The sequence below is a fragment of the Muscardinus avellanarius genome (assembly GCF_963383645.1).
Source record: "Muscardinus avellanarius genome assembly, chromosome: 7".
NCBI classification, from domain to species: domain Eukaryota; kingdom Metazoa; phylum Chordata; class Mammalia; order Rodentia; family Gliridae; genus Muscardinus; species Muscardinus avellanarius.
The window spans coordinates 111,020,177-111,041,106 of record NC_137793.1 but is presented as its reverse complement, the minus strand read 5'-3'; the positions used below and the strand labels follow the sequence as shown (position 1 = coordinate 111,041,106).

Genomic DNA, 20,930 nt, shown 5'->3' with positions numbered 1-20,930 from the left:
TGAGAGCCTTGACTGTAACTTTTTTTTTTTTTTTGGGGTGGTACTGGGGGTGGAACCCAGAGGCTTTCTACCTCCAGGCTATACTCCCAGACCTTTTTAAAAATATTTTATTTGGAAACAGGGTCTCACTAAGTTGCTGGAAGCCTCACTGAGTAGCTGAGGCTGGCTTTGAACCCGTGTGATCCTCCTGTCTCAGCCTCCCAAGCGCGGGGAATTACAAGTGTGCGCCACCATGCCCGGCTGACTATAACTTTTTTTTTTTTTTTTTTTGGTGGTGCTGGGGTTCCTGGAAGCCCTTCTATATCCGGGCTACACTCCCAGACCTATTTTATATTTTTATTTGGAAACAGGGTCTCTTAAGCCAGCATGGCTGGCTTCGAACCTGTGAGATCCTCCTGTCTCAGCCTCCCAAGCGCAGGGATTACAAGTGTGCGCCACCACGCCCGGCTGACTATAACTTGTTTTTTAACCATCCCACATTTTATACCTTCTACTCTGTCTCCAGAATGGAGTCTCTCTTTCAGGACTGTCACAGACTGACTCTTGGAGTCCCTGGGCACCCCGTATCCTCTTTCTGGTTCTAGCCCATTGCTATTTTCTAGTGAGCAGCTTTAGGATTTGGGGTCTAGCACCAAACCCCAAATCACCACACCGTTTTGGTGCCATCTGGCTTGGGGTTAAAGTGAAGTTGTATTTCCCCTCTCTGAGGTCATCATGTGATTTCACAGAAAACATCCAGACTATTTTTTGCAGGCTGCATTCAGTGGTCTTTTTAATTTCGTTTAATGTAGTTACGAGATGGGGAAACGGCCTTCCTGCTGCGGTGTGAGCACAGTGCCTCAGAGTGGGCGCTTAGAGCGCGGAGTAAACGAAGTGAACGGATGGGCCTTTTCATCCCTGAGAGAGAGGGGGGTGGGCATTTCAGTGGACTGCAGCTCCTTGAAAAAAAACCCCAAAGGTCTCAGGGAAACTCAAATGACCACATAAGGCTCTTGTCCTTCAACTCTTTGGATACAGAAAACCCTAATCATGTCTGATTGACCATATTAGAATGTGATTATGTAGCACAGAGGCCGGAACTGCAGGAGGGCACACATTTGCATTCGCAGAATGTCCTGGCCCAAAGACAGCCATGCAGATGAGGGGCCGGCTCCCCAGGAGGGGGCTGGTGTAGGTCAGACCTGAACAGAAGGAAATAACCCCCAGCCTTACTTTATTTTTTATTTTGAAACAGGGATTTTGCTAAGTTGCAGAGGGTCTCACTAAATACTGAGACTGGGCTCAAACCTGTTATCCTCCTATTTTAGCCTCCCAAGTACTGTGATTCCAGGTGTGTGGCACCATACCTGGCTTACTAATGTTTTCTTAATATCACATCACAGGAATGGCTTGGGACTCAAAAGCATTCCACATCAGAAAGGGAGAGTCTATGCTTGTTATTAACTGTCAGATCTTTAGGTCGCAGCATAACCCTGGAGAACTGAGAGGAACCTTTACCTATCCAGAGATTCCTGCATAGCATGTTAGGTTTTATGGCTGTAAGGTTTCTTTTAAAGCATATTTGGATTAGAAAAAGTTTTAAAGCCTGTTTTTGAGTGAAACTTTTCCTTTTTAAAGAACAAAATCTTAAATGGCTGGGAAAAAATATAAAATAGATCAAAGTAAGGCTGCCCAAGTTGGAGACATCATAGAGGAAGTAATTAGAGGTATGGATCCCCACGTGATCCTGGCTGCGAGGTGCTGCCGAGGAGCCCTAGGGCAGGCACAGAGCATAGGCCAGTGCCACGACAACTTTAAGCCACGGCTTTCTAGATCGGGCACAAACCTCAGCACCTGTCACCGTGTGGATCCGAGTTGCAGAGCATGGCTCCCTAGTCCACACACATGGTCTCATTACACCATGGTGTGGGTCCCTTTTCTGACCACCTCGACCTTTTGTCCTGGACTTCAGATTGGCTTTCTAGGGCAACAGTTTCTGGTTTATGAAAATCAAAACGATACTAAAGTTCACCTCTCTCAGTTTTTGTTACTGACAAGGAAAGTTGCTGGGTCTCAGCTCTCGCATCAACAAGAACAACAACAACAAAACAAAAAAAAAGAGAAAGAAAGAAAGAAAGAAAAGAAAGAAAGAAAGGCAGAAAGAAAGAAAGAGAATGAGAGCAGATGCTATTTATAAGTTTTGAGGATCCTTGGCGAGAGCGCACACATAGGCATCACAATTCTAATTTGCAGCATCCAGGTCGAGCATCCTTCGTTGGCTAAGGAACAGGCAGGTGGAGTAAGACACAGTTAATGAATCAGTCCTGAAAATATAATGACTTCCAGGAGCCGAGCTGTGGGGTTGAAGCAGTCATCATCTTCAGTTGGCCCCCTGGACGGTGACCCAGCTCTCCTGTGGTCCTAAATGCTTTGTCTATGCCTATGCTTACTTCCAAGCACGTTTCCTGGGCGTACCTTATACCAAGTGTGAAGCACACACTCTTAGTGTAACAAGGACTTAGAGGCTGCTTTTGCTAAAGACACTGACTCTTCGCTTGAACCTGCAAATGGAAAGTACTCGGCATCTCTGCCTCCATTTTGCATCTGTCTTCTTTGCTTCAAGTCCCCTTGGATTCCAGGAATAATAGGTCTGATCAATAAACATCTTGTGATGAGTCCAATCTACACCCCAGGTGACAGGCCATTTTCTTATCTTCACCTGAGTCCCTGCTTGCCCAATCCTGAGATAATGATCAATCAGACCTCAGTTTGCTTAACTATGCATTCGTCTGGTCCCCCTTGTTTATGTAATATGTCGGTACCCCAGAAGACAGGGCTGAAAACGCTGGCTCCCTTTGTCTCCCCAGTGTAGCCCTATTAATTACAATTCCTCTCCTGCTTTTCACTATTGCTTTTTCTGTTTTGTTTTTGGGGGTGAGTGGCCAGATCCGATTTGTTGGAATTCCCAGAGTTGGGCCTGTGGCTGAGGAAATCAGGTAACAAATCAGCACAGCGCTAATCACTTTTTATGCTTTATCTAACTTAATCCTCATAGCAACTCAATGAAGGAGGTGTTATTGCTCATCATTGTCAAATGGACTGAGGTTTGGGAAACTTTATCTGATTTCCTCCAAATCTCATACTAGGTTAAGAGTGAGTCAGCTCTTGTTGGTTCCAAAGCTCATGACACCAAGGGGCTGATAAATGAGGTCTTTGCTGAGTATGAAAGATCAGGAAAAATACACTGAGAATCCTAACAGAGCGTTTTCCCCATGGCACATGCCCCCAGATGTCTACACTTGCAGGGATGAACCATAAGGAGTGTCAAATGGGGTAGACTGGGAGGAATCTCTGTTGATCTCATGCCTCTCTGCTTCTTAGTCCTGCAGCGGTTTCTCTGGAGTGCCCTAATGGGTACCGTGGGGGAAGGAAGGGCTGGAGGACTCACCCGTGGAGACGCTGGCCGAGGTGGGCGGGCTCCGGGCCTGTTCTTTTAAGGCCACCACGTTGACAATGTATTCCTCCCCCGGCTTTAGCCCTGTCTGGTTAAAGGAGGTGACGTCACTGGGGAGCTGAGCAATCACTCCTCCTTCATTGTTCTGGAGAGTGGAGAGAAGCAGAGAAAGCAAAGGACAAAGTCACCGGGACTGAAATCCAGTGAGAGAAGGGCGAAGGCATGGGCCGCTGACTTGCGGACAGTTAAAAATTGCGGCGCTGTTGATTCCCTCCAAGCTGACGGCTGAGTGTCTCGGGCCGGGACCAAGCCCCACCAGGCTCAGGGAGAACCAGCTCTTGAAAACGTGTCTTTGGCTTCTCCTGAGTTTTCTAGGTTTGGCAATAAAAGTTAGTGATGAGGTGGTGTCAACTGGCTCTTGCCAAAGACTAAATTTTTGACGGTTACATTTAACATTCATTAGATATCTTTTTTGGCATTTATTGGGATGAATATAATTTTGGCTCTTAGAAGACTATAAAGGTTTGTGTATGTACATAAACATTTTTATATAGATGTACATATATGCAACATATTTCAATCTATGATATTCCCAGGGGTGTGTGTGTGTGTGTGTGTGTGTGTGTGTGTGTGTGTGGTATTGGGGATTGAACCCAGAGGTACCCTACCACGTGCTACATCTCTATCCCTTTTTGTTTTTATTTTGAAATGGTCTCACTGAATTGCCAAGGCTGGCCTCAAATTTATGATTCTCCTGTCTTAGCTTCCCAAGTACTGGAATTACAGGTGTGTGTCACTATGCTCAGCCAGCCAGATAGTAGTTTTTTGTGTTACTCTGGGTGAACATCTATCAATATCTTATTTTTCTATTGCCCACATGAGTTAAGACTCCTCAATAACACGATCATGAAATACAAAGAAAAGAAAATGGAAGCGTGAAAGAAGGGAAAATATTGAGGATAGAGGAAGGAGACAAATTGTTGGAAGAGGAAAAGAGAACAACTTGATGGAGCTCAGGAACTGCGACCATCTATTTATCTAATCTATCATATGTCATCTGTCAACCACCTATTAGCTATCTACCTATTAATGATAGATTTTCTATGTGTGTCCTTGAACTTAGAGGAGGCAAGAGGGCCCTATTGGTAGCACTCCTCTTCTCCATACTTTGGTTTTTATTTATGTCATCCGGAGTGTCCTATATGTAATTTATAGCCATAAATCAAAGTGATATCCCCCTCCCAGACCCTGGCTTCAACACAGACCGCATTTATTCCAGGTGCACATGTATTTGATCTTGGCTTAGTGTGGCCAGCTCCTCTTTTATTCAGAGTTATACATATTGTCTGTAAAACAGGGGAATCTGCACAATTGTTTTCCGCCTGAGCAGATATAACTGACAATTCTCTCTGCTTTGTTAGAAACCCAGTTACCTGCCATTCATCATTAGCCATTTTAACCTAGATAAGACATATACTAATGCATTTGTATAGAATGTCTGTTTAGGTCTATTTAGCTTGCCATGACATGATTATGTCTACACAGGAGAGAAGGGCATCTGGATTCAGTGGACAGAACCCTGGACCAGGAAGCGGAGGCTAAGGTTTTGCCTTAAGCCTGGCACCAACTGAGAGTATGGTGTCATTTAAGTTCTCTAAGTCTTGGTCTCTATAAACTAAACTAAAGGTAAAACGATGAGTCTTACTCTGGAATTTGAAGATTCTTTGTAGCTCCAATAGCCCATGGCTCTAAGAATTTTGGAGTAAGAGAATAGTAAAATCACAGTCTAGTTACCCCCCAAATGTGTCACTGGTCACTGACACTGATGGATGACTGAAAAACTGTTCTTTGATGTTGAAGGATGAAGACAGAGGAAAAGGAGTGTGGCCGAAAGCTGGACCCCGTGACTGCTAGCGGGAGACAGCGCAGGCGCAGTTCCCAATGGATTCTGGAGAAGGAGAACTAGCTAGGAATGCCTGGCAAGCTGGAAACAGACCTGGCCTAATAGAACACTGCTTCAGAGAGTAGAGAGGGATCTTAGGGAACTTGGAAATGTACTGACTAGATATATACTTTATTCTGGAAAATGTTGTTTAATTAATAGGCTATGAATTTTGTTTGAATCATTCAGAGAAACCAAGTTGTTTCGTGTTATTTCTCTAACCTTCAGAGATAAAAGTCATGCAAGCTGACTTGGGTGTTTCCCTTCACAGAACGGCACTGTGGGCTGACTCTGCGACTGCTTCCCTGGGATAGACCCTAGTCCTTTATATTTATTATCTTATTTATTTATTTATTTATTTATTGGTACTGGGGGTGGAACCCAGGGGCTTTTCTACCTCTGGGCTATACTCCCAGACCTATTTTATATTTTATTTGGAAACAGGGTCTCACTAAGTAGCTGAGGCTGGCTTAGAAATGGTGGGATCCTCCTGTCTCAGCTTCTCAAGTACTGGGATTGCAAGCGTGCACCATCATGCCCAGCTTTTGTTTTTTATTTTGAAATGGGCTCTCACTAAGTTGCTGAGGGCCTCACTAAGTTGCTGAGGCTGTCCTCAAACCTGTGATCCTTCTGAGTCAGCCTCCCAAAGAACTGGGATTACAGGTGTGCACCAGCACCCCTTTGGCTTTTCTTATGTCCCAAAGTGAAGCCCCAACTTCTTAAGGGTCTGATGTTCATGGACTCTATGCCCTGGAACTATCTCGGCAGAGAGCTGAAGCTGGCGTGGCTCCCCTAGTCTTCTGTTAACTGAGGCCAGGTGCTCTGGTCTGGTCACTACTGTCAACACTGCAAAAGAAGTGTTCTGTGGCCCAGACACTCACAAGATGCCCTCTGTGTCTCTAAGGCTTCGAGAGGATGAGAATGGATAGTACCCTCCTTGCTGTTCCGATTCCAAGGTGAGGGTAGGGTCCCCCAAGCAGGCCACCCAGCAGACTGCCAGGGTGTTACCTTTGGAATGAAGCTGATCTCCCACCCGTCGAAGGAGAAGGAGAAGGGCTCCCACTGCACCTCCACGGTGGTCTCCGTGATGGTCTTGAACCGCAGCCCTTGAGGCGTGGAGAGATCTGGAACACAGCAACGTGGGGGGCAAGGTCAGGGCTCCGCGGGTGGGGACAGAGAGCCTGGCCTGACGCTGGGCCCTGTGTGCTCCCTGCGTGCCGTGGTGTGGTGGCAGCCCTCACTCCCATGTGGACAGTGAGTCCCAGGAGCAGGACGGCCCCGCTGTGCTGTGTTCCCGGGCTCAGTGCTGGCGCGATACAGGAGCACAGGTAGAATACTCTTTGTGCTTTCTATTATATAATAGCAACCGCTAATGTTCAAATATGAAAGTCATGTTTTCCTTCCCTTACTTGAAACTGCATGAAAGGCTGTTTTTAGGGAACTTGCACACTATCTTTGGATGTCGTACGGGATTCCTGGGGGGCAACAGAGTGGCCAGTACCAGGGTCCCCATAGCCAAACACAAGGAAGGTTTGGCTACGGATGCAGAATGAGCCAACTTCACAACAAAACCTGGGATGCTTTTCTTTTCTTTTCTTTTCTTTTCTTTTCTTTTCTTTTCTTTTCTTTTTTTCTCTTCTCTTCTCTTCTCTTCTCTTCTCTTCTCTTCTCTTCTCTTCTCTTCTCTTTTCTTTCCTTTTATTTTCTTTTCCGGTACCAGAGATGGAACCCAGGCGCATTGTACCTCTGAGCTATATCCCAGCTCTATTTTTAGTTTTTAGTCTTTTAGTTTTTTTGAAACAGGGTCTCACTGAGTTGCGAAGGGCTTCGCTAAGTAGCTGACGCTGCCCGCAAACCGTGATCCTCCGAATACTGGGATTACAAGCGTGCGCCACCACACCCGGCTAGAATGCTTTTCTTGATCCTCTGATGTGCATCGAAAGTATGCTAAATCTCGGATGGCCGAATTTTCCATTTCATGTACTCAAGCAAAACAAAGACGGCTGACTCCCAGGACAAGGGCAGACCCTGGGAGTTCTGCTCCAATTTTGCTTTCTCCGCAGTCCCTCGGCTCTTCCTTCACGGTTCTCCCTCCCCCTCACCTGAGCCTCGCTTGTCTTATTTTTTCTTCTGGGTACCCTCCTTCTCCCTCCCCCCAACACACAGAGACACACACATGCACAGGTTTGGTTAGGTGGAAAGATGCTTGTTCTAATGGAGTTCCAATTACCAGCCCTGAGGTGTGACAGCGCCGTGACTTTTCTCAGTTCTCCAGGGAGCCTGCTTCCTGCTGCAGCTTCACCCCCCTGGCTAGTCCCCAGGGACCACTGACAGGGTCCCCTGGCTCCTGCTGGGAGCTGCTTCCTGTTTGATGGGTGGGGCCCACTGGGAACCCACTTGAAGGCCTGGCAGGAGAGTTTACAGGATTTCCTCCTTGTCACCTGGGAGCTTGCCTGGGGGATGCCCCGAATTGGCATAAGAAGTGCTCCAGGAGATGGAAGCCATGTCAGTGCGGCCATGTGGATCAGAGCAGAGACGCTTGGGAGTCGGGCCAGGCACTGAGGGTGGTGACTCATCCCGGAGCCAGGTGGCAAAGGCAGCAGATGGTGACCTGCCTCCGCAGTCACTGCGGATACTTAAAACTAGTTCACAGGCACCAGAGGAGTGAAAAAAAAAAAAGGTCAAATATAAAACAGAGATAATTATAGGCACCTTAACAGAGCTAGCATTTATGGGGGCGTCCAATATTATCCCAGGACTTTTGCCACCTGAAAAGCAAGGGACCAAGATGACTTCTTGAGTCCTCTCTGCTCATCCCTTCCCTTGCTTTAGTTAGTTAATTTATTTTTGTGACAGTAGGGATTGAACCCATGAGTGTTTGGAGCCTGAGCTACATGCCCAGCCCTTTTTATTTTCTGTTTGGAAACAGGGTCTCACTAGGTTTCTGAGGCTGATCTTGAACCTGTGATCCTCCTGTCTCAGCCTCCCAAGTACTGGGATTACAGGCCTGCACCACCATGTCTGGCTCCTGTGAATGCATCTTTTGAAGTCCAATTCAAGTCCTCTGGGGCCTCCATGAAACCTTCAAGGTCAACCCTTCCTGCCTGGACTTTTTCCTTTTTTGGACTTTCCTGGCATTTGAGACCCAAATGTCATCTTGTCATTTTAGGCCTACATAAACTGGGCTCAAATCTCTTATCCTGTGCCTGGTGATAAGTCCTACTTACTGACTCAGTGCTTTCTGAATTCTAAGGGCTCATGTTTTCGTGGTGATAGTTCTCGCTCCAGTTTCCTGTTACTGCTCAAGTCTCTTTACCCTCCCTCCTTTGGCTGCCCTCTTTCGAGAGGACATAGTCCTTTTCTTTGGCGTATCTCTAGGAGGCACACGGGCATTTGTGGACACAGATTTAGCAGGAGATCTGAGGTGCCAAGGGTGTAGCGTGGTGCCAAAACCACTGGAATTTTCTCTGGCCTAAATTCTTCAGCGTGGTTTTTGGAATTCCAAAGTAATATTGTCTTATTGTAAAGATTTAAGAATTCAAAGATACAGAAAGAAAAAAAGTAACAGTGTTTTCTTATCTTTTTCTTGTTCTATCAAATGCTATAATCAGTAAGCAATCTTTCATCTTTTTCTATGTCTAAGTAAACATACAAAATACATATAAATACTTATTGGAGATCTTCCCTGTTATATACAAAAGAAAAATTGCCCTTTTTCTTTTAATTAAAAGCAGCTCAGCTTGGTCTGTGTTCCTGTTTCTGGCTTTTCTCCTCTCTCTCTCTCTCTCTCTCTCTCTCTCTCTCTCTCTCTCTCCTCTAAATTATGTTCTAGAGTCTCAACTTTTATAACTAAAATGGACCACCAAGTTATTGTGCTAAGCTAGGTGTGGTGGTGCATACCTGTAATTCCAGCTCCTCAGGAGGCTGAGGCAGGAGGATTGCAAGTTTCAGGCCAGCCCAGGGAACCTAGTAAGACCTTGCCTCAAAATAAAAAATGAAAAGGGGCAAGGGACACAGCTCAGTCATAAAGCCTGTGCCTAGCATGGTGTGAGGCCCAGTGTCACACACATTGGCACAGACACACACAAACAAAAATGGTTTTTTGTTTTGCTAAACAAAACACCATAAAGAAGTTGTGCTACCTCTTTATGAGAAGTGAAGATTGTCAGCTGTAGGTTTAAATAAGGTTTTTCCCCCTCACTGTGCAATATTACCATCTGCAACATCCACTTAGCCCTTGCTTATCATACGTCCAATTTTATATCAATTTTGAATCCCTAACTAGAGTCAAAGCCAGCATAACTCTCGTACTTTACTTGGCTTCCAATCAGTGTCTAACTCGCAGCAAGTCAGTACTCAATAACTGAAGCGTGTTTTTGTCCTTTTGATTCTACAGTTTAGGGAAGCTGCCTGAATTTGGAGCCTCTCTTAAACAGAAGCGCTTTTCTGGTGATCTACCCTTTCCTAAGTGGGTCGTGTCTGAGACCCTTCCCCCGGAGAACAGACTCTTGCAGGCATCCCTGAAGAATTAAGAAAAGACAGGACTATCGTGAATGCCCATGATCTCCTGTAGGAGAAGAGAGAAATGAAGCAGGCGGGATGGTACGTACGGGTGGCCACCTTGGCAGTGATGGGAAGACTGAGGATGTTGCTAATGACAGCGTAGACGCTGATGTTGTAGGTGAGACCTGGCTCCAGCTCCGTGATGGTGACACCAGTCCAATCTCCAGGCACCCGCTGCTGGAGCTGGAGGCCCCCCAGGGCCGTCGGCTGGTAAGAGATCACATATTCCGTCACTGCCATCGGCCCGTCCCATTCCAGCTCAATGGACCTGTCGCTGATACCAGCCACTCGCAAGTCCTCTGGAGAGGCAACTACCAGGAGGCAATACACAGACAGCATGAGCTCAGAGGACTGCCTTCCCATCCCACACTCAATTCTGTCCTCAATTCTCACCCCCCATGCCACATCAATATGCTCTGTCAGGCCCAATGGCTTGGAACAGGTGCCCATCTTTCCTGTGCTTAGTTATCACAATCTCGGAATGGCTACCAGTGAATGGCGTCCCGGAGCCAGCTTTGTAACTAGCTTGTGAATGCCAATTGCCAGGTTTTCATGAATTTTGCAAGAGTGTTGTTAGATACAGCAACTATTAAAGATGAAACTTTTAAAATGTACAGTAAGTTATATTAAAAATAAAGTAGGCAAATACTCAAAACTCATTACTTTCAAATCATTCAGCTACATTTTACCATGATATATCCCCTTAAGGTAATGTTCTTTGTGAGTTCTCTTTTTTTTTAAATGAAAATACTATATATAGCTGTGTTCTGTTGCCCAGTCATTCCCAGCTCCACCTTGGCATATTGTTTGTTTGAAACTGACCATGGAGGAAGTGTTTACACCATGGAAATTGGCAGATGCTACACATCAGGGGTTTACATTTTTTCCCCCCTCAGAATCCAGTTGTTAGAGATTTCACAGTATACCGCTAGTCAAAATGTTGGTAGTTTACTAAGTTATTGTCATCAGATTACCCTGAAAAAACAATATCTGATTTGGCAAGTAGAGATGAAGACTCATTCCTGGTTATCTTACAAATGATAAGACCCCTGTCGGTAAGTCTGAAGAAAACATTTAGCGGCGCTTCACTGTGTCATGTTTTCCCTCTTAAAAGGAGATCATTTTAGTTTCAAAAGAAATGTAACTTGTGTTAAACTAATTTTCATTAGCCTTGACCTTGGGAAGGATGATTAAGAAGCATTCTTGAGAGCTTTGTGTTTCTCTCTTGTCCAACTTCTTAGATGCTACTCAGAGTTACCAAAGGTTAAGCCATATTGAAACAGCCTTTCATGTGTGGGTCCTTTGGGAAGTGAAGAGTCCCCAGTAGTGTGGCCATCAAGTCATTGAACCTTTAAGACTAATTAGGAGGACAAATCCAATGTGTCTGTAATTGGACCTGTTCATAGATTAAATCAAAGATCAGGTCAATATTTAAGTGGTCATAATTAACTTAAACGTTTTTATGTAGTGAAGGCTTTGGTTGGTTTAAGCATCGTCACTGGTTTTGAATTTCTCCTCCGAGTAATGTTGGCCTTTCACCTCTATAAGCAAGAGGCCCAGGCCAGCTGCTTTCCACAGGACCAAGTGAGAGGAGAGCGTTAGTTCCTCGTGTTCCTGAGTGAAAACTTCAAATCCTCAGCAAGGGAAGAAATGAGGCACGCTTTAACTGATCCCAGACTCACGGGAGAGAAAGTAGGAGCATGTGTTTGCAGTGCTGGATATTTGCTTTGATTGCTTTTGCTCGTAATCATTCATTGTATAAAACAGACTAGAAAGCAGAGCTTCCTGTGATGGAAGATGGCAAATATTAACTGACACAAAAATTAAAAAATTATTTAAAAAATTACAAAACTAGAGATGCTTAGAAAATGAACTTTGAATAATTAGAACCTCAAATGGTGTTTTAAAAGTGTGTGTCACGAATGATTCTGACATTATTAAAACTGTGAACTGCTCTAAGACCTTTAGGATGACCTGTATAATGTGTTTACAATGAAGAAGAATTGATGTATAGAATCTGGCAAGTATTGGGCCTGATTATACTGAGCATTTATTATGCACAATGCTAACTATTGCACATGAATTATCTCCTTTAGATAATTTTGATAATGCCCAGTGTGATGGAGTGGGCATTGTTATTATTATTATTTTATAGAGGAGGGAGCTGGATCAAACCATGAGCAAATTCAAAACTAGGATCTGAACCCAGGCAGAATGACTCTAGAGCCTCTTTGCCAATGCACAACTCCAGTTTACATGTATAAAGCATCTCACAATCTACAAAACATGCCAGGCACGTCGTCTTACTAGAATTAAAAAAACCCTTTAGGAACAGCCTTGTGAAGTGGTTCAAGTAGATGTAACTATTTCAACCTTACAAAAGAGAAGGCTAAGGGCCCAGGTTGAGGGCTGTCTCAAGCCAGGGAGTTGGGCTGTAGCAGAAATGATTCCTCAGCCCTGATTTGGGTGTTTGAAGTTCTTCCTCCTACAGTGTGTAGAGGAGGCTATGGATTGCCGATGCCTTCTTTCATTTATACACAGTTTCTCCATGTAATTCTCTATCTGCAATGATCCCGACAGTCTTATAGGCTGTGATCTGCAGATTGGTGCTCACCCTGCAGGTAAGAAAACCCTCTTTAAGAAAAGTTCCCTAGTGCCTCTCTTGTGATTCAATGCACTGATTCCGAGTTTCTTTTGCAGGACTTCTCCCATCATAGAGACAGAAATGGCCATTCCAAATCTCAAGTCACTAGAGATTCTTAGGCACACAGGGTGGAGCAAGTTGTTTTATTCCTTTTTTAGTTTCTTCCTCTAGAAAATGAAGTGACAACAAGGTTGATCTGGGCAGAGCAATTTAGAGTATTAAAATGGAAAAAGAGATCACAAAGAAATCCTTTTCTTGGCGATTAGCCTGAGGCCGGAGCCAAGTGGTAAACTTGCCTTTACTTGTGACCCTGAAAGCAGCTCCTGGCGTCAGTCATGGTGGAAGCTCTGTAGGGAGCAGTGGCCCTGGAGAACGTCACCGCGGGCCTTGCCAGTTAGCAGTGGCTGAGCACACTGGGTGTCAGTCATTTCTAAGCAAAGTAATACAGAACTACAAAGCAAACTGCAAAAGAGACTCATGCCTGGATTCAAGGCATTTGTGATGGTGCGTCTTTGCAGTTTCAGCTTTGAAACTTGGGAAACAGCAGGCTGCTAAGAAGGAAGAAACTGAGGCTGGAGGTCTAGGGGGGTGGTGTCTCTGCAAAACCAGCCTGCTGTTTACTCTTTGGATTGTGCATCAGGTGTGAGCAGTTGGAATGAGCGCCATGACTGTCTTGCCTCAAAGAGCAGAGGTTTCAGGTGTCAGGGTGCAGTCCTGACAGAGGCAGGGACTGATCAAAGCCCAGGAAGCAACTTTCTGGATTATTTCAGTAGCCTGCTCTGATGGTTCTTTTGTCCTGAAGACTCCTAAGGAGTTCTGGGTCACTTGCTGGTCATCTCAGCGCTAACCGCGATCGCTGAGCACAGATGTAGACAAATGGCTTGTGCGCTTCTTCACCCCATCTCTACCATCTTATTATTATTTTATCATTCAACAGCTTTCATATCAAAAGACTACTTCTCTGTGGCTTTAAAATGGTTATTCCTCAATTCTGTCCTTAGCATCCTGAGAAGATTAGAGAGTGCGAGAAGGCAGTAGGATACCAGGGTTCTCATTCTTATTCTGCCATTAATGAGCTGTCTCGCTCTGGGAAAACCTCTCCCTGTCTCTCTGGACTGCTGCTTTTGAAAATCCCTCAAGTGAGAAGCTCTGAGTAGCTTCTTTCTAAGGCCTGTTTTAAATGCTCATATTCATGAATTTTTTTTGGGGGGAGGTCCTATTATCTTTCCACAAACAGAGAATAGAGGCCAAGAGCTTGAGACTCGGTCCCAGGGCACACCATGTTGTATTCCAGTGCCGGGGAACTTCGGAGCCTGAGAACGGAATCCACACATGGGCAGCGGTTTTCCAAGCCCTTGCTGAGGAGGAAAGATGAGCTCCAAGCAAGTCAAATTTGTGGCTCTTCATATTTTCACCTTCCTAACCCTTCTGTCTCCTCTCTGAGCTCCTGGAGCCACAGGGACAATCATACTATCCTGCGTGCACCTGGCCAGAAATGTCAACCGGTGGATAAATAGCCCCTCTCCTACAGTTTTTTTTTTTTTTTTTTTTTAACAAACAGCAAGCAAAGTAGCCCTTAAGTAATGACCTAGATACCTCTCTGGAAGAGACCTGTGGCATTTGGTTTTAAAGGCAGGCATTAAGAGTGGTACCTCCTGCCGTGAGAGAGGTGGCTCCAGGGTTGCTATAGAAACAGATGGAGATTATGCAACTGTCCTTCCTCACATTCTCTGGGAGCCTGCAAAGTGATTTATCTGGGCCTACAGAAGTCTTCTTCAAGGTGTGCTCAGTTTGGGCTCAAGCCAGTTTTGTAGTTACACCGACAGCTGCTTGGCCTTTCCTGCAGTTACCAGGAGGTTCAACTCTGGTGCACTTTGGACCCTGGATCGGATCGAGATTTTTGTTTGCGAATGAACCCATCCCTGTAGCAAGACAGGTTAAGAACACTGCAGGTATGTGCAGGCCCTCATACAATGAATCTATTAAGAAGCTGGTGTGCTAGAGGACTGGCATTAGCTCAGTGATGGCCCAAAGTGGCCCAGAGTGTCCTCCACGTGGGGCCCAACAGAACCTCATCCTCTGGGTGGGACCCAAGTTGGGCCTCCCTTGCTGCAGAAACTGCCTGGTGACTTTGGATTCAGAAACAATGAGGTTTAACATCTGTTTAAATTCTGCCTTGGAGTAATTGGTATAATGACTGTATTTCTAGAAAGACATTCCTATTCAGTAAACAAAATTGAGAGGCTAAATGAAATAATTAGATACAGAAAAAAGTTAATATGAAAAAATATTTTTTCCTTAAGCACTGTTCCCCCGCCCCTTTCCTTAGTGTCACTGATCTTTTGAAAGGGTGTAAGTGCAAGTCACGTCTGCAGGAGACCATCTGCCACTGAGGCATTACCGAAGGGGTGAGAGGCAGGCAGGGCTAGTAAAGCTGGCGTCCCGGGAACCCTCCCTAGAACATTCCTCAAATCGTTCAATTAGAAGGTTTAAATATGTTTGCTGGCTGTTATTTCTTATTTAAAAATTTCCCAGTGGGCATTCTGAGCTTTAAATGGAAAGGATCAATTGCTTAATCTGCACTGTTTAAAGCACAAACAAACGTATCAGCAAGCATCACTGATGTAGTCGGAGGAGGATGAGCACTATCGAAACAATATAAATAACCTGGTTGAGGGGCCAGATCAACCCTATTGAAGTGCTGGCTCTTTCTCACCGCTGGGCTGGGAGCTGTGCTTTGGAATACCACCTATCTACCCGTTTCCAGGTGTCCACTACTGGTAGGGCTGGTTTCTACATGCTCAGTGGTTATCTGGAATGAATTGAATCATATCCTTTTAATATTTTATATGAATCATTATAATATTAATTGTTGCATGATGTCTGGAGTATTTCATTCCTGTTTATATTTAATACCTTGACTATGAACACAGATGCTAGATCATTTCATAAATTAATAGCACCTTGCAATCTGTAAGCTCCAAGATAACCAGATTAACCATTGCTGCTTGAGTAGCACTGTAACAGGAGGCATCCTGGGCTCTGCAGAGGGTGCGCGGAGGATACCTGCAGGTGGAACTCTCGAATCCCCTTCCACGACAGCTCACCCTCTGCCTGCTGTGGTTTGACTATAATTTCAGTGTATCCTCCAAAGCTTCATGAATTGAAATTTTATCCCCATAATGACTTAAGAGGGTAGAAACTTAATCCAACTATGGTGTTTAGAGGTAGGACTTTGAGGAGGTGACGAGGATCAGAGAAGGTTCATTACTGAGACCTGGTGGCTTTCCAAGAGGAGGAGAGAGACCGGAGCACACCTGTGCTCCCTACCCCTCACCTCGCAACGCCCTGCACCACCTCCGGACTCTGCCAGCAAGAAAGCTATCCCCAGGGGCGGCCCCTTGACCTTGGGCCTCCAGACCTGTGAGTCGAAATAAACCTCTTTTCTATATAGTTTGCCCTGTCTGCAGTTAGGTGTTCTCGGTAACAGAAAATGGACTCAGAGCTGCCCTCCCCACCTCAAGGACAGTGGCGCAGTGTCATCTTTGTTGACACGGTCACTGTTGCAGTTCAGGGGTCAGATCTAGCTCTCCACCAAGCCTGACCTCTCCCGAGTCTCCTTTACATCTACCTCACCTGTTTTTCTTGGCTCGAGAACTCAGCCATCTCAGAAAGCCAACGACTTCAACCCAACCGGGAATTAGTCTGCCTAAGACGCACCTTCCCTCCATCCCTCTTCTCAAACTGAGCGGAGGTGTCCAGTAACTTTGCTGGACTACCCTTGCCGAGGACCCCGCAGAGTCCCCCTCCCTACCTGCAGAGCAGTCGGGGCCCTGGTAGCCCTCTTCGCAGACACACAGCCCTTCCTGGCAGTGTCCCTGCCCGCTGCAGGCGTTGGGACACCGCCGCTGGCCGCAGTCCTCACCCACGTAGCCCTCCTGGCACACACAGGTGCCGTTGGCACATGTGCCCTTCCCGGAACAGTCGCCGGGGCACCTCAGCTCCCTGCAGTCCTCGCCCGTGTAGGGCTCTTCACAGACGCACTCCCCGTCCACGCAGAGCCCTCGGGAGCTGCAGTCTGTGGGACACCGGAGCTCGGAGCAGTCGTCCCCGCTGTACTCGCTGTCGCAGATGCACTGGCCGTCCACGCACACGCCGCGGCTGGAGCAGCCCCGCGGGCAGTAGGGCTCCGAGCAGTTCTTGCCAAACCAGCCCTCGTCGCAGATGCAGCCGCACGACTCCAGGCTGAAGTTGCCGTGGCCGCTGCAGTGAGGGATGTAGTCCAGTTGGCCTGGAAAGGTCAAGGAGAAGGTCAGAGGACAGCGGAGGCCTCTCCTACAGATGGCGCTGGGGAGGAATGGGCAGGGACTTTTCCACATCCTCTGGTCAGGTTTGTGTGGCTCAGAGTTGAGCTCAACACAGTTTGGGCTGCATTCAAACATATAGATATGTATATATAATTTGAAGCTGGCCTCGAACTTGCGATCCTCCTGTCTCAGACTCCCAAGTTTCATATATGCCTATCTTTGTGGTTCAAGCCCCTCATTCTTTCCCTGGGCAGGCCAAGGGACTCCTGCATCCTGTGGACAGCTCCCTGGCACAGATGCCCGGGGCTGATTGCGGGAACTAGAGGGGATGGGAGGGCATGGGCTGAGCCCTGGGCCAGCCATGCAGCGGAAGGGGCTAGGTGACACACACCTGGCCTCCCTGCCTTCCTGCTGCCCACTGACTGCTCCTCCATTGCAACTCAGCACCAGGGGCCCTTCCAAAGCTTCCTGGAACTGCCCTCTTAGTTACTATTTGCTGGGACCCTGTCAGCATTCCATGCATAGCTGAGTCGTAGCCCTTTCTGCAGGATGGTTGTGGCAGTTATTTTATCTGTCTAAACAAATGCATTAAACCAATGCACACTAAGTTCCAGCATCCTTCAGCATCCTTCTCTCAACAGACCCTGACGATGTGGAGTCTGGTATGTTCACTCTGCCGCCTCATGCAGCCCCAGTGACCTCGAGAGAAACTGATGCTGCTCCCCAAAGCTCTGCCTCCTGGACTGCCCCCCAGTTGGCCAGGGGTCCTCGTGGGGGGCTGGTTAAAAACCGTACTTATAGAAGCCACCATACCTCGAGCAGCAGAGACCACATCTAGTGGGCATGGTGGCGCACACCTGTGATCCCAGTACTTAGGAGGATGAGACAGGAGGATCACAGGTTCATGACCAGCCTCAGCAACTTAGTGAGGCTTAACTTAATGAGACACCATTTAAAAAAATAAGATTGAGCTGGAAATGTAGCTCAGAAGTAGAAAGCCCCTGGGTTTAATCCATAGGACCAGAGAGAGAGAAGAGATCACATCTATGGCTACCTGAGGCCTCCTTCGTCCTACAGTTCCACTGAACAGGTGAACCAACCTGTCAGTTCTCAGCAAAGAACAGAAGACAGCCACTGGCTTCCTCCTCCTCTCGTCTTCAGTTTGCCTGTCCACAGTGTGGGTTACAGGGGAGGAGAAGCAGCTCAGGAAGAATGGGAATACTCTGTTACTCAAAGACTTGCCCTAACCTTTCTGAGACTCGGGAGAATGTGCTCGACACCCTGTGCAGCTGTAGACCATCCAGGCCCCGCCAGAACCTCACTCTGCTCCCGCCCCGGAAGTTTTGCAATGGCCAACCCTACAGAAGCAGAGATTGGCACCAAGATAATATGACAGCTGTCCTTTCTTGTCAAAAATGGAACTCTATGGGTATAAGGTATCTATTTTATGTGTGAGTATGATACTAGGGATTGAACCCAGGGGTTTTCTTCTGAGCTATACCTTCAGGTTTATTTTATCTTATTTTATTTTGAAACAGGGCTTTGCTAAGTTGCTGAGACCAGCCTCAAACCTGTGATCCTCCTGTCTCAGCCTCACAAGTACCAGGAATACAGGCATGAATGAGAAAAGACAGACACGAAGCTGACCTGGGCTCAGCCAGTAATAGTCCACTTTCTGTGCTGCTTACTAGGAGCCAGGTGCTTTGGTTTTTAATAACTCCTTGTTTCAGTCTGTTACTATTTTGTAGATGAGGAAGGGGCGGCACAGGCTTGGAATGTGGCATCGGTCACAGGCTTGGAAGTAGCAGAGCTCAGATCTGAACTCCAGGAATTGGTCTCTGAAGATTTAGGATCCCTTGGGGGAAGCAGGTACCAGCTCACAGTGTTACTGGCCAGGGAGTGGGCAAGGCTGGGACTAAATCCCCTGAGAGTTCAGCCTCTTGGAGGGTGGGCAAGCTCTGTGAGCACGTGTGTGTGAGCACAGGTGTATGCACGCAGGTGCATGGCGCACGTGTGATGTTTGTGGCGAGAGCAGGGGATAAAACTTCTGCTTTGCAGAAGATGGGGACAGGTCCTCTGAGACCTCAACAATTATCCTTTCCTCAGATGGGGGAAGGCTGCGGCTGTGTGAGCGGAGTGCCGGCGTTCTCTAGTCCCTCAGGTTAACATGAATAAGTATCAATTCAACCGCGTGCGAGGACCAGAGATGAATAAAGACAGACATCAAATTCCCTGCTTGCCATCCAAGCGGCTGTGCTGAGCCCATGTACTATTACCTGACTCATCCCCCCAGAATCAGGTTAATGCATTTCAAAATGGCTCAGCAGAGAAGAGAGTCCCCAGACCGAGTCCCCGGGGAAGGGCTGCACTTAGATCTTACAGGCACTGGCAGCCGAGAGCCACAGACGAGGCCGCTTTCTTCCTTGGGCTCTGTGAAAAGATGCTGAGTTTTGCTCCCAGGCTCCTCCTCCCTCCCCGCCCAGCACCACCAGCCGGCAAGCAGGAGACTACCTGTGGCTGCGCTTTCTTGGCAGCAGTTGGAGGTACACTGGTCCCGCAGTACCGACACCTCCCTCTCCAGCATCTCGATGCGGCTGAGCAGTTCCTGAAGCACCTGGGCCGAGCCGGCGCATGGGCAGGCGTTCTTGGGGAGGCTGATCTTGTGGGTGAAGGTGACCTGGCTCTCGTGGTCGGCGGTCTGGCCCGTGTACTCAGCCAGCGCATCCTCCTCAGCGCTCACTTCCTGCTCTGCGGAGGCCTCCAGCCCCGAGGAGCAGAGGCTGTCCAGGGGCACGTTGATGTTGTACACGTGGTTGAAGACCATTGGCTGCTCTTTGCTGGACGTGTTGTAGTTGCCGACGCCTCCCTCCTCCTCTGCGGCCTGCCTCTGGACCCTCTCGGTGGTCACCTCCAGCTGGCACTCAGAGGGCTTGAGTATGGAGCCCAGAAGGATCAGGTTGACGCCCAGGAGCATGTTCTTCAAGACCACCGTTTCCCCATCCGTCCCCATCCTCACCGCGGAGCGTGGCTCAAGACCAGCCTTCAGCACACAGCATGGAATTGTGAGAACCTGCAAGAGAAACCAAGGGCCAAGACACTGAGACCTGCACCTTGGTACCATGGCTCTCCCCGATGCTACACGGCCATAGTCTAGGGGGAAAAGACCCCCAAATGGAGGCGTTGGGAAGGGACGGTGGCTGCCACGATCAGAAAGGCCCAGGCTTTGTTCCTTGGAGGGCTGGCTCCCTCTAAGGAAGGCTGCTTCTGCATAAGGCCACATTGGCCTAGAACACACAAGTCTGGCCTCCACGGCAGGCAGGTCACTCCTAGACGATATACCAGGGCTAGGAGTGGGACTTTGTAACCAAGGTATTCGCAAATGGGGCCCCACCAACCACTTCAAAAATAACTCATTGCTTAACTCCACTAAGCTCCCCTGTTCCATACAGGTTGACTTTACTATAACCAACCAGGCAAATAATATAGTTCCAGGTAATTGTGATTGTTAATTGACCTGGGGCACACTTATGATTATCTGAGACTGCCAGAGTGGAACTTTCTTTCAGTCTTCTGGCCAGCATGGTTGCAGTGCTCCGTGACCGTGACCGCGGGGTACCTTTCTTCTCAGGTCCTGTTTAAATTGCTACACGAATGCATTTGTTTCTCTGTTGGCTACCTTGTCACCAAGAACCACAGAGGGCAATACATTCACAGCAATGAAACCAGTTGTTACAAAAGGTATATTCCTTTTTTTTATTCCCTATGTAAAAGAGAAAGAGTCTCACAAACTGCATCTCAAAGTGAGGTTAAAGCCATGGAGAAGACGGGGGACTGAGGAATCAGTGAGGGAACCATGAGTTTGAGAAGAAGGTGACAAATGGCAGCTTCTGGGTACCTCGTGCTGGGTACCTCGCTGATGGGGCACTATCCCGGTGCAGGCTGAATTAACCCCCAGTCTCCTGCAGTCTTCTCCTAGTCTTTAATGTGTTGACCATGGGCTTCCTTGGCCTGTGTCTCCCTCCCCGCTGATGGCTAAGGCAA

At 47.3% G+C, this 20,930-nt stretch overlaps 1 protein-coding gene across 1 annotated transcript in view; it reads right to left on the bottom strand.

Moving 5' to 3' along the window:
• The window catches only part of TNR (tenascin R), a gene marked incomplete at both ends in the record, with an annotated part of 84,682 nt that extends 64,783 nt beyond the window's left edge, over positions 1–19,899 (bottom strand). Inside the window, 5 exons of the mRNA XM_080699179.1 lie at positions 3,428–3,578; positions 6,384–6,499; positions 9,986–10,249; positions 16,397–16,873; positions 19,401–19,899. Of these exons, the coding sequence (XP_080555305.1) occupies positions 3,428–3,578; positions 6,384–6,499; positions 9,986–10,249; positions 16,397–16,873; positions 19,401–19,899 (1,507 nt within the window). The remainder of the gene's footprint in view (positions 1–3,427; positions 3,579–6,383; positions 6,500–9,985; positions 10,250–16,396; positions 16,874–19,400) is intronic.
• Between the last annotated feature and the right edge of the window lie 1,031 nt (positions 19,900–20,930).